The 14,767-nt window shown below is 34.4% G+C and overlaps 1 protein-coding gene across 1 annotated transcript in view; it reads right to left on the minus strand.

Annotated features, from left to right (window-relative positions):
• The window catches only part of MSH4 (mutS homolog 4), an 80,838-nt gene that overhangs the window by 21,903 nt on the left and 44,168 nt on the right, over positions 1 to 14,767 (minus strand). The window contains exons 9-11 of the mRNA XM_008690707.2: positions 9,380 to 9,454; positions 2,959 to 3,023; positions 1,645 to 1,814 (exon numbers count right to left, since the gene is read on the minus strand). Of these exons, the coding sequence (XP_008688929.1) occupies positions 1,645 to 1,814; positions 2,959 to 3,023; positions 9,380 to 9,454 (310 nt within the window). The remainder of the gene's footprint in view (positions 1 to 1,644; positions 1,815 to 2,958; positions 3,024 to 9,379; positions 9,455 to 14,767) is intronic.

The following is a 14,767-nucleotide window of genomic DNA, read 5'->3' on the forward strand; positions in this document are numbered from 1 at the left end:
AATGTCTAACACATATTGTGGTCAAGTATTCATTTAAGAAAAAAATTCGTAGTAAAAAGATAGTCATTTTGATAGGTGGTTTGAAAGTAAAAAATTGTAAAAATTAAACTAAACTAAGACTACTTTATACTCTATTAGAATATTAGTTTTCATTTGTTATTCATTCAATTTTTTTGAAAAGTGAATAATCATATAATTATAACCATTAGTTCACCATAAGAAATTCTCTCTACAAAACATATTTTGCAAAACAAAATATTCCAAAAAGAAAATGGTGATACAACAAATACCTAAAAAATCCAATTTTTCCTATCAGCTTCAAACTTACCCCAGAGTTTTGAGTTTTTATTTTTAACTTGATGGTCATTAATACTTTGAACATTACTTGTGAAAATTAACATCTTTATTCCTCAAAATAGTTCCTCCAACAATTTTCCTGCTTCTCTCAGTGATATCACCACTCTCAGGCTAGAAATTTCAATTAGCACAAATAGCTACATTTCCCTTTACCATGGCCATAACTACTCAGTTATTAACTCATCATTTCTTCCTTCAACCTTTGCATCTCTCTTCTCGTATACATTGCTATCACTCAAATGCTTTAACTTGTAGTAGTTTAAAATGGTTTCCCTGTCTCCATTGCTCTACTCAAATTCATTCAACCAATCTTCATGATCAATTTCACTCCACAGAGCAAAACTGTCTCAGTGCCTCTGCATTCTCTTAGGGGAAAATCCAAACTCCCAGCCTTCAAAGACTGTATTTTTGTCCCCACTCTACATTTCCAATCTTACCTCTTACAAATTCTGTCAGGGAATGCCCTATTGCATCCTAACCAATTTCCCTCTTCATCCCTTGAGGTTTCCTTAACCTTTGTGCTTCAGTTTGTACCACTGCGAGTATGTGGAGTTCCTTTCTAGGCTATTGTATCTACTGAAAACATTCCCATCCACTATGCTTCCTCACCCAATCACTCTCTGACCCCTATAACCTGCTATATTTTTCACCATATATCTTATACCCATGTGATATTATATGATCAAGTGGTTGATACACACATCTATCTACCTACCTATCCATACATATAAACACACACACACACACACACACACGCATTTCTTTCTTGCCTGTCTTCACTACTATAACACAAGCTCCATGAGGATGGGAACTTTGTCTTGTTCACTATATACTCCTAGTACCCAAAGCAGTGTCTATGTTTACAAGAAACTCCATAAATTTGTTGAATGAATTACTGTACTTGCTCAAATGCTACCTCTTCTCGACAAATATATCTCTTCCTCTGAAATCACTTAGTACTGATACCCTGCATTTTTCATCTAATTTATACACAATGTTATATGAAGGTAAACAAACATCTCCTGGTCTTCAGGTAACTCTAAGTTTGAAGAAACTCTATGTTTAAGTTTGGAGAAAAAAACAAACACATTGTAACACTTGGAGATATTTATTTTTAAAATATTTTAATATATTTTTAAATGACAGTATGTGTTAACCTTATCTCTTTTGGTAACAAAAATTTAATTAAAAATATGCACGGCTAGTTATCACCAGCAGAAAAGCACATTTCTAAAAAGGTTTTAATTAAAAAAAAAACAGAAAAACACACTGAAGCAATTAAATTACCTGCTATGTCATCTACAATCTCTGTATATGTTCTTCTAGCTATGTCAAGAAATTCATTTATGTTGGATCTCACTGCATAGCACTTCTGAGTCCGCATGTTCAGGCATCCTTTCATGTATCTTGCGTCATCATTAATTATAGTCTTAATCTTTTCAAGTATAATTCCAAACCTAAAATAGAACATTATAGGCAATAAGGCAAACAATTATTTTAATTTGTAATTTGAGTCACAGTTAATGATATATTTTCTTAGAATAATATAATTTTAAATATAACAATATTTTCTTGAAATCTACTGAAAATTATTTTGAAAATAAATAATTTAGCTATATATATATATTACATAAATTAGAACTGTAACTATAACAATTTTAAAATATTTTGTCAATCAGGACTAGTCTCTTAGAGTAACATGAAGCCACCAAGAACAATTCTATAACTGCTAATAAAAAGATCTCCCAAATTATACGCTCTGTGTCTATGAGTATAAAATATATCCCTGAAGAACTATTATAAAAATTCTGGTTTCATGTTCACTGACTCAATCAACATTTACTTATACCACGTATGATCACTGTATTAGGTGCACAGATCCAAAGAAGGATTAAATGTATGGTCCTTGCCTTCAGGTGGGGCCAGATAAACCAAACACATTGTAAGACAGTGTAACAGAAACCTCACAATAATCAGTAATTAAGTACAGTGATCATGCAAACCAAAAGTCTGGTAACACCTATTTTCCTAACCTTCTGTTTTATTCTGTTCTGTATTTTATTTGTAATTCTGTTTTATCACTAACCTCAATTTGTGGCTCACAAAAGATGTGAATCCTGAATCAATAAAATAACAGTTCTTAAGCATCACAAGTCTTTTTGGTCACGAATCAAAGGGCCATTGCCAAAAACAATATTAAAATTAAACTGTACTTAGATATCTTATTCAATATTTATACCTACTATTTTTTGTTACGTTAGGCCCTTTATGATTTACAAAAGAGAAATATGTACTTTTATATTTACAAGTCTTTCCATAGGAAATGGCTAAAAAAAGAAATATTAAAATTGTGTATGATTTCAATTTTTAATACTATTCTAATTGCCTATTAACACAAAAACTCAATGTGCTGTTACCCTATTTATGGGTACTTATAAGATGTAATATATAATTAGGGCTTTGATGAATAGTTTAAAGGTTGTTAACCAGAGGTCAAGTAATTGTTCTATTGATTACAGTTAGAGTCCTTAAAATCATTTATGATCAGGAAGAAAGGAATAATTAGCACAGATATTTTATTAACAGTTGAATGACAAAGACCTCTCATCTTCCAAGGAACCACAGTAAGCTCTTAATAAAGGTGTGCTACAGTTCCTCAAAGCAATCTGTTAAAAAATAAAATAAAGTTAGTTAAAAATAATAAATTATAACAATATTCAAACATGGTATTTTACATTTAATACTTCACAGTTTACCAAGGGTTTTCTTGCTTCACCTTCTCATTTGTATACTCATAAAAGATATTTTAGGTATGCAGGTGAGGACAGATGGTACCTTTCCCATTTTCCAGATAAAAAGCACCTGACTAATAAAGGGCATCCACTGCTTCACTATTATGACTTTAATTTTTCTTGTCTCTCACCTAATTGTTAGCATTCAACTACTTATTAAAGGTAGGTACTTAAATAGCTATCATTGTACATTTAGAGTACTCTACCTATCATTCCAAAATTTGGGTTTTAAATATGCATTAAACTAAAAAAGTGCTTCACATATTTATAAATAGAATCATTTCTCCATTTTTATATGGCAAAAGTAGAAGTTTAATTTTGCTTAATGGAAACTATGAGTGGTCACTATTTGAATAAATAGAAACAAGAGGAAAACACAGTTAACCTGACTTTTTTTAACTAAAAATTTTTTTTCATTTACTTAAAATCAATTAATATACAGTGTATTATTAGTTTCAGAGGTAGAGTTTAGTGATTCTTCATGTGCATGTAACAACTCAGTGCTCATTACGTCAAGTGCCCTCCTTAATGCCCATCACCCAATTTATCCCTTCCTCCCACCTCCCCTCCAGTAACCCTCGGTTTGTTTCCTATAGTTAAGAGTCTCCTATGGTTTGCTTCGCTCTCCTTTATTTTTCCTTCCCTTCCCCTATGCTCATCTGTTTTGTTTCTTAAATTCCACATATGAGTGAAATTATATGATATTTGTCCTTCTCTGACTTATTTCACTTAGTGTAATACCCTCTAATTCCATCCACATGGTTGCAAATGGCAAGATTTCATTCATTTCGATGGCTAAGTATTATTCCATTGTAGATATATACCACACCTTCTTTAACCATTCATCTGTCAATGGACATCTGGGCTCTTTCCATAGTTTGGTTATTGTGAACATTGCTGCTATAAACATCAGGGTGCATGTGCCCCTTCGAATCACTATGTTTGTATCCTTTGGAAAAATACCTACTAGTACAATTGTTGGTAGCTCATAGGGTAGCTCTATTTTTAACTTTTTGAGGGACCTCCATACTCTTTTCCAGAGTGGCTGCACCAGCTTGCATTCCCACCAACAGCGTAAGAGGGTTCCCCTTTCTCTGCATCCTCGCCAACATCTGTTGTTTCCCGTGTTGTTAATTTTAGCCATTCTAACTGGTGTGAGGTGATATGTCATTGTGGTTTTGATTTGTATTTCCCTGATGCCAAGTGATGTGGAGCATTTTTTCATGTGTGTTGGCCATTTGTATGTCTCCTTTGGAGATGTCTGTTCATGTCTTTTGCCCATTTTCTGACTGGATTATTTGAGTTTTGGGTGTTGAGTTTGTTAAGTTCTTTATAGATCTTGGATACTAGCCCTTTATCCAATACATCATTTGCAAATATCTTCTCCCATTCCATAGGTTGTCTTTTAGTTCTGTTGACTGTTTCCTTTGCTGTGCAAAAGTTTTTGTCTTAGCAGAGAAAGACAATTATCATATGGTTTCACTCATTTACAGAACATAAGGAATAGCAGGGAGATCGGTAGAAGGAAGGGAAGAATGAAGGGGGGTAAACAGAAGGGGGAATGAACCACAAGAGACTATGGACTATGGGAAACAAACCGAGGGCTTCAGAGGGGAGGGGAGTGGGGGACTGGGCTAGGCCGGTGATGGGTATTAAGGAGGGCACGTATTGCATGGAGTACTGGGTGTTATATGCAAACAATGAATCATGGAACACTACATCAAAAACTAATGATGTACTATATGGTGACTAACATAGCATAATAAAAAATTTTTTAAAAAAAGGTTTTGTCTTGATGAAGTCCCAATACTTCATTTTTGCCTTTGTTTTCCTTGCCTTTGAGGCAAGAGGTTGCTGCAGCCAAAGTCAAAGAGACTGCTGCCTGTGTTCTCCCCTAGGATTTTGATGGATTCCTATCTCACACTTAGGTCTTTCATCCATTTTGAGTTTATTTTTGTGTATGGTGTGAGAAAGCAGTCCAGTTTCATTGTTTTGCATGTAGCTGTCCAATTTTCCCAACACCATTTTTGAAGAGCCTGTCTTTTCTCCATTGGATATTCTTTCCTGCTTTGTCGAAGATTAGTTAACCATAGAATTGAGGGTCCACGTTTATGTTCTCTAGTCTGTTCTACTGATGTATGTGTCTGTTTTTGTGCCAGTTCCATACTGTCTTGATGATTACGGTTTTGTAATACAGCTTAAAGTCCAGAAATATAATGCTACCAGCTTTGGTTTTCTTTTTCAACACGCCTTTGGCTATTTGGGGCCTTTTTGGTTACATACAAATTTTAGGATTATTTGTTCCAGCTCTGTGAAAAATGTTGATAGTATTTTGATAGGGATTGCACTGAATGTATAGATTACTTTGGGTAGCACAGACATTTCAACAACATTTGTTCTTCCAATCCATGAATGTGGAATGTTTTTCCATTTCTTTGTGTCTTCTTCAATTTCTTTCATAAGTGTTCTATAGTTTTCAGAATACAGATCCTTTACCTCTTTGGTTAGGTTTATCCCTAAGTATCTTATGGTTTTTGGTACAATTGTAAATGGGATCAGTTCCTTGATTTCTCTTTCTTCTGACTCATTATTAGTGTATAGAAAGGCAGCTGACTTCTGTGCATTGATTTTATATCCTGCCACATTGCTGAATTCCTGTATGAGTTCTAGTAATTTTTGGGTGGAGTCTCCTGGGTTTTCAACATAGAGTATCATGTCATCTGCAAAGAGTGAAAATTTGACTTCTTCTTTGCTGATTTGGATGCCTGTTACTTCTTTCTGTTGTCCTAGCTGAGGCTAGGACTTCCAGGACCATATTGAACAATAGTAATGAGAGTAGACATCCCTGTCACGTTGCTGACCTTAAGGGAAAAGCTCTCAGTTTTTCCCTGTGAATGATATTCACTGTGGGTTTTTCATATATACAGTTGACCTGACTTTTATCTGCTATTTTAGTTTGCTATGAGGCAATGGCAATAATATTTTTTTGCTTATAAATAGAAAATAAATACTAATAAAAACTACAAAATTCATAAAAGCATAAGAAAAACATTCAAATTGCTTATAATTCTACCACCCTTCCAAATAAATTATCTTTTTTTTGCTTTTTAAATTTTTTAATTTATTTAGAAGCAGAAAAGATCATAAATTCATTCTTTAGTTTATACTCCCATAAGTTTTTTCTTAAAAATTACTGATCATCTCAAAATTTATTTGAACATAATGTTGATGACATCTTAGAAATGACAATTCAGCCAGCAGATTCTAAAGTTAGTAATACTACTAAATGAAGAAAAATATTTCATATGTAAGAATTCTCAGGGGGAAAAAATGTGAGTTTTCCCAAGTATGTTTTTTTAAAAGATGTGACTAATTACCTGAGTCATCCGTGGGAGTGATGCTTCATTTGTGTATGAAAATAATCTCATTTTCATGTTTCAGTTCTCTTTATTTTAATCACCAATAATATGATTATATCTTTATTAATTCTGATCAAATGTTTTTTACCCTAAGTGAAAACTTGAAGTATCTATAGTTTCTTCCTTTACTTAAAGGATTTACTTTACTTAAAATAAAGGATTTTAGGGGTGCCTGGGTGGCACAGTCATTAAGCGTCTGCCTTCGGCTCAGGGCATGATCCCAGCGTTCTGGAATCGAGCCCCACATCAGGCTCCTCTGCTAGGAGCCTGCTTCTTCCTCCCCCACTCCCCCTGCTTGTGTTCCCTCTCTCACTGGCTGTCTCAAATAAATAAATAAAATCTTTAAAAAAAAAAAAAGGATTTTATATTCTAAAAATTCAAATAAATAAATAAAATCTTTAAAAAAAAAAAAGGATTTTATATTCTAAAAATTTTATAATAAGAAAAAACTACTATACTTTCAGGGATCATTTCTATGGTTTATTACCAAATAAATTATCTAAATATTATGATATATTTTTTGTCATTTCCTCAAATCAAAAAAAAATTTTTATCATTGTATATTCCTTTTCTCTCCTACTTAATACTATATCACAAGCATTAGAAACTTTTAATGGTAGGGGCACCTGGGTGGCTCAGCCGTCAAGCATCTGCCTTTGGCTCAGGTCATGATCCCAGGGTCTTGGGATCGAGCCCCGCATGGGGGCATCGGGCTCCCCGCTCGGCGGGAAGCCTGCTTCTCCCTCTCACACTCCCCTTGCTTGTGTTCCCTCTCTCGCTGTCTCTCTCTGTCAAATAAACTAAAAAAATAAAGTCGGGAAAAAAAGAAACTTTTAATGGTATAAATTTTTAATAAGTCATAATATTTTACCCTCAAGAAAACTAACAGTCTCTTCCCCTATTTATTAGAGGTCTATACTACTTAGAATTTCTCACTAATATAAATAACACTGCAATAATGACCAAATCTGGGCATAAATCTTGGTCAGTATTTCTTAAGAGTTCTTTTGGACATATTTCTAGTAGGATAAAGTAGTATAACACCATCAAAAGATAGATGTTGTAAAACTTCCCTGTGAAGTACGTGCAATTTGTACTCCTACCAGCTGTCTATGAAGTTGTCTGTCTCACTGTTCTCTCATTAGCAGTAAGTTGCATCCCTTGGGCGGGGGGGAACTTTGCTTCTTTTATATATAAAAAAAAGACTTTAAGTTGTATTTCTTTGAGTAATAAGGTTGAACATTTTTGGTACTATTTATTAACCTCTTTGATTTCCATTTTGGGGGCATTTTCCATATTTCTATTGGTATTCCAATATTCTCTTATGAAATTATATGAATTTTATGACAGAAATTAATATTTTATCTGTCAAATGCTATAAATTTTTCCTTTCTTTGGCCTTTACTTTGCCTCTGACATATCAAAGCTTGAAATTTGTATTTTATCAAATCTATCAATTTGGGGGCATGATTTATTATACCTCTTTCATTCTAAGAAAGATGACATTTTTTACATCTTTTGCCAAATTTCTTTCATCATATATATTTATTAGAATGAACTCTATAACAAAATTCTTCCAGATTTTTCATTACCTTTTCCTTTTAAAAAAGCAGTTCTTCCTTGTCACCTTAAGTTTTAAAAATGTTTTGCACAGGGGTTCCTGGCTGACTCAGTCAGCAGAGCATGGGACTCTTGATCTTAGGGTTGTAAGTTGGAGCCCATGTTGGGTATAGAGATTACTTAAACAAATAAATGTTTAAAAAAGGTTTTGCACAGTAGAGTATTTAAAAATATATTAGAAAATCACATCAGAGATATTTCAGGTAAAAATCATCAATGAATACTTAAATCACTGACTGAAAGTTTAATGAGGAACAGGATATTTACATAGTCTCAAAGTATCTCTCCACAGATTACCTGGTAACTTTACAGTGAAGAAATTGATCAAAGTTAATATCATCAGAATGGCAAATCACATCATGTGTCTCCTGATGTGATGTACTGAGAAAGGTACAATATTGCTCGTAGAGTATCACTGCTAAATATATATCAGCTGAAGTTAATCATGAGAAAATAACCACACAAATTGAGGAATGTTCTATAAAACAACAGACACTCTTCAAAATGTTAATATCGTGAAAGACAAAGAATGGATGAGAAACTTCAAGTTGAAAAGCAGTATAAGGAAACATGACATTAGGGGTGCCAGGGTGGCTCAGTCAGTTAAACATCTGCTTTCCGCTCAGGTCATGATCCCAGGGTCCTGGGATTGAGTCCCACGTCCAACTTCCTGCTCAGCAGGGAGTCTGCTTCTCCCTCTCCCTTTGCCCCTCCCCCTGCATATGTTCTCTCTTGCTCACTCTTATCTCTCAAAAAAATAAATAAAATATTTTTAAAGAATGACTTTAAATACAATTCATGGTCCTGGACTGGACCCTGTATCAAGGAAAAAAAATCCATAAAAAACATTAGTAAAACAATCAGAAAATTTTGAGTATGGACTACACATAATAGTATTGGATCAATGTTAAATATCTTAAAATTTTTAAATTATATTGTGGTTATGTAAAAGAACACCTTTGTTCTTAGCATACACACACGTTAGTATTTAGGTATTGCAATTTTCAAATAGTTCAGTAAGAGTAATATTAAGGATATAATACGTAGTGTGTGCTGTGTGTATACAGAGAATTTGGGAGTTCATTATATTATTCTTGTCACTTTATCTAAATTTAAAATTTTCTGAAACAAAAAGTTTTTAAAAAATTAATGCTAGACATGTTTTGTACAATGTGCACCCATATAAATTACCTTTAAAGGATCCACAAGTTCCAAGGTATGTTTTAGGTATATTAAATTTGTTATCTTTGATTCAGCTGCATTAACCTATTAAAATAAAGACCCAAATGTGGATACCATAAACATACAAGAATGGATTTTCTCTTGAACATTCTACACTTAACCATATTCATACATTTTTATTTATCAATCTACCCAGTATGCCAGCATAGACAATAGTTACAATTACTGACCCATCATAATAAGCCTAGTGCACTAGTTTCCTGAGAGTCTGACAATGAGAAGAGTTCACTTCATTCTGTCCAATTTCCATTTCTACTTCAGCCCCTCGGGTCCAGCTTAATCTACAGTAGTGATAGGAGATACAGTTCAATCCTGAGCAGTACTAAGAGACTAACATTAATTGAAAAAGGCACAAAGGTATTTGTGAAAGATGATATTTGAAAAGCTGAATCTGAACCTCCCAGGTAGTTACAGAATGACACAAATTTCCCTCATTGGTTCCTGTTTGTGCAAGTAAAACAATTTTCATAATTCCAGTCATCCAAATTAATTATAGTTTTTCAAAATAAAGCAACATTAACATTCAAAATTTTATAAATGAACTTTTTAAAATTAAATTGTATTATGTCTAGAACCAAAAAGTGGTATTAAAACTTGGGAAATGAAGAATATTTTGTGAATGGACAATTTACCAATACTGACAAGGAGTTTTAGGAGATTATATTATGATATAACGTACTTGATACAGTGTTCTTTTTTTTTGAAGCAACATTAACATTCAAAATTTTATAAATGAACTTTTTAAAATTAAACTGTATTATGTCTAGAACCAAAAAGTGGTATTAAAACTTGGGAAATGAAGAATATTTTGTGAATGGGCAATTTACCAATACTGACAAGGAGTTTTAGGAGATACATTATGATATAACGTACTTGATACAGTGTTCTTTCTTTTTGAAGTCTCCTGACCTATATCCCTATTGCATAATACATGGACTGTTTGGTGATTATATGAGCCAATTTAGAAGAAATACCAAAATGAATGTTATTAGCCCCAAAACAAGTTACTGCAGGCTCTCTTACAATGGATCTCTGAAACTGGAAGATTAAAAATTAATAATATTCACCAAACAGAAGACAACTATCATCCCTATTACCAAAGGAGAACATCTTACAAAAATACCAATTTACCCTTGAAGAAGAACAAGGTAGAAGGACTAACTCTAATGAATATCCACCTATAATAAAGCTAGAGTAATTAAGAAACTGTAGTATCAGCACAAGGACAGACAGAGCAACCAATAGAACAGAATAAGGAGTCTAGAAACAGACTCACACATATGATTTAACCCAAATATTTCATTTATGACAAAGGTTGACTATAGAGTAATAGGGAGTTTTTTCTATAAAGTTTTTTCTATAAATGATGTTAGCAAGATTATGAATCTGTATGAAAAAAAGGAAATGTGGCCCCTTCTTCATACCACATACAAATATCAATTCCATATGGATTATAGGTCTAAATACAAGAAGTAAAACAATAAAACATGTGGAATATAACAAAGAAGAGTATCTTCACTACCCTGAGTGTTCTAACCAACTTTTATAAATTTGATAATTAATGATCTGACATACATTAATCACAGAGCCAAACTAATGGCCAAAGCTGTTTATGTCTCTCCCATGGTCTAACTTTTGTGGGTGCACAGATTATCATATTACAAACCCTGCAACTACAAACTCCAACATCTGTGTTTTGCTTCCTACGCAGTAGGGGACATTTCCACCTAATAACTACCCTTACTGTGATAATGAAGGCTTTTGTGATGTTTTCCCCTCACTCCTTCTGGCTCCTGACCATGCGACCCTGCGTGGCATGATCTCTCCTCTCAGATGTTGTAAGTAAGAAAAATCTTTTAATGGCCTCAGCCTCTCCATGTCATCACTTAGTCGTTTCCATAAATTAAAATCCCAAGGATACAATCAAGACATTGGGGTAGGTAAAGACTTCTTATGCAGGATACAACAACCACTATAAAAGAAAAAACATAAACTAGGCTACATTTAAATTAAGAATTTCTAATAAGTCAGAGAAAGACAATGAGGATCTCACTTATATATAGAATCTAAGAACAAAAAACCAAACTCATAGATACAGAGAACAAATGGGGGCTGCCAGAAGCAGGGGGTGGGGGGTGGGTCAAATGGAAGAAGGAGGTCAAACCTTGAGTTATAAAATAAATATGTCATGAGGATGCAATGGACAGCATGGTGAGTACAGTTAATAATACCGTATTGCATATTAGAAAGTTGCTAAGAGAGTAGATTTTAAAAGTCCTCAATCACTAGGGGAAAAAAATTAAGTATGTATGGGGATGGATGTTCACTAGACTTACTGTGGTGATCATTTTGCAATACATACAAATACCAAATCATAAAAAAAAGAATTTCTATTCATCGAAAGGCACCACTGACCTAGGACAGGTTCTCCAAAAGTCAACTCGGAGAAATTAGAATTTGAAGACACATAATTTATTTGAAAAGTAATTCCAGGAAGTACAGGCAAGAGAATAGGAAAGGGCAGCAATACAGGATACACTGATTATCAGGGTATCGCTGCTTGGTCCTATAGCTCATTCCCGCTGGAGACCTCTCAGAGATGGTGTAGAGTAAACTTCAGAAGCTATCTCCAGAGGTAAGGAAAATGGTGTATTTATTAACCGACTCCAGTTTGGTATTGGTTAAGACCTATTGCTGGGCAGTCACTTCCTGATTACCCTCCAGTTCCTCATGTGGCTAGATAAAGTCCTCAGGCAGAGAGTTTCAACTGCTTGCAGTAAGAAGCCTTCCCTGTACAAAAGTGAATGCCAAGGGATGCGGGTGGTACAGCAACAACATCTGCTCCACAATACTGAGTAAAAAATCCAACTACGAAGTGGGAAAAGATATGTGCAACACACAGAACCATAAAGAAGTCATAAAAAGCTCTACAAATCATGGAGTTACAAAAATTTCTACAAATCAAAAAAGAAGATAACCCAATAGAAAACCGGGCAAGAGAGTAGAATGAGACTTTCACAAAAGAAGGTATTCAAATAGTCAATATACATTTGAAAGGATTTCAAACTCATTAACAGAAAAATGCAAAATTAAGACCACAGTGAAATACCATAAGCTCACAAAAATTTTACCATGGCTAAAATTTTAAAACTGATATTAGGTTTGGAGGAAGAGTAATGGGAATTCTCATACACTGCTGATGGGAGTATAAATTGTAATGATAATTTTGAAAAACATTCTCACAAATATTTTGTCATTATCTATTCAAGTTGAAGATATGCATTCCTCATGACTGGGAAATTCCACTCCTAACTACATGTCCAATAAAAACATATGCACTGTCAACAACTCAAAAGTCTAACAGTGAAATGAATAATGGCATATTCATACAGTAAATATTATATACCAATAGAAACAAATGAGCTACAGCTAAATGCAACAATATAATTAAATCTCACAAACAATGTTGGTGAGACGAAGCCATATAAAAAATACACGTGAGGGACACCTGAGTGGCTCAGTTGGTTAAGTGGCTGCCTTCAGCTCAGGTCATGATCCCAGGGTCCTGAGATCAAGTGCTGCATCGGGCTCCTTGCTCAGTGGGGAGCCTGCTTCCCCCTCTGCTTGCCACTCCCCCGTGTTTGTGCACTCATGCTCTCTGTTTCTCTCTCTCTCTCTGACAAATAAATAAAATGTTTTTTAAAAAATAAAAATTAAAATAAAAAAACACACATGAATGATTCCTTATATGTTAAATTTTAAAAAGAACAGGTAAAACTAGATTAGAAAGAAAAACAAGAACACCATTATAAAAAAGTAGTTTCTTTTTGGAGGGAGGTAAAGAATCATGAACAGAAAGGAGCAAAAGAGGAGTATCTAAACTATTGGAAACACCTATTTCTTTACCTGAGTGGTCATTACATGGATGTTCACTTTGGCAACACCTGAAGACATTTTTGGTTATAACTGGGGAAATTTTATTGGCATCTAGTGGGTAGAAGCCAAGGTTGCTGCTAAAAATCCTAGAATACAGAGGCCAGTGAAAGAATTATCCAGCCCGAAGGTCAATCATGCCTAGGTTGAGAAATTCTGCTGTAAAGGAGCTGTCTTGCTACAAGTATATAGGTACTCACTTACCCTCTTACATCACTGGTGATTTCCTCCCTATTTGTTCCTTCTCTGTATCCCTCTCCAATCTCTCTATACCTTGCCATCTTTGAAGAAATAAGCTGCCACAAATTCTACAGTTGCAAGAAACTAAATGTTGCCAAAACCACGAGTGGGGAGGCAGATCCTTTCCTAGCTGAGTACTCCACATGAGTATTCAGCCCTGGATAACATTTTAACTGCACCTTGAGAGATCCTAAGCAGAGAATCAAGTTAGAATGTTCACAGACTCCTGACTCATGGGAACTGTGAGATAATAAATATGTGCAGTTTTAAGCTGCTATGGTCATGGTTCTTTGTTATGCAGCAACAGACAACTAATACAGAATCTCTGCAACTTGCTTCTTCCAAGCAATTTGGGAGGCAATTCTCTATTGGTCTTTTGCATTTATGCACATCTTCTGAGCAGAGGCACGGACTGCCTTTGTTCTGGACAGTCTTTTCAAAGATGTTTGTATAATGACTAGCCTTGGAAAATATGGTATCTCCTAGAGCAAATGGCGAGTATGCTTACAATTTTGGAAGATTAAGACGGCATCTCCCTTCAGGACAGTAGGCAAACATACTTATTGTCCAATGTAAAAGATTCAAGTTTCCTAAGCTCTGCAATTCTCTCCTACAACACACTACATGTGCAAGATTTCACCTGGTCCTCTTCACACCACACTGTGGGAAATGGAGTTTGGGGAATCAGTCTAAGAAAATGTTAATATTCTAGCTATTGCTTGTTCTAAATACTAAAGTCCTGTCTCTCTGACCCAGGAGTCTTGTGTCTTCTATCCACATCTATGAAATTGGCAGGCTAACTTGATAGCTTGCAATTAGGGTAGAATATAAGATCCCTTGGAGTTTCTGACAATACTATGCTGTAATTGCTTTTTTTTTTTTTTTTTACCCAAATCTCACATTGGATTATAAATTCCTTTGGATTAAAGACTTCTTTCTTACCATATCCTTACCACTTGTTGCAATGCTTAGTAAAATAACTTGTTAAATGAATTAAAGAAAAAGCCATGTACTAGATACTCTACATGGCAGTCTGAAATCAATGGGGAAAAAATGAAAAGTTATTCAAAATAAAGCAAAGAGGGGCACCTGGGTAGCTCAGCTGAGTGACCAACTCTTGGTTTCGATTCAGGTCACGATTTCATGAGTGGTGAGACCGAGCCC

Source organism: Ursus maritimus, unplaced genomic scaffold (genome assembly GCF_017311325.1).
Source record: "Ursus maritimus isolate PB19 unplaced genomic scaffold, ASM1731132v1 scaffold_12, whole genome shotgun sequence".
In the NCBI taxonomy this organism is placed as follows: domain Eukaryota; kingdom Metazoa; phylum Chordata; class Mammalia; order Carnivora; family Ursidae; genus Ursus; species Ursus maritimus.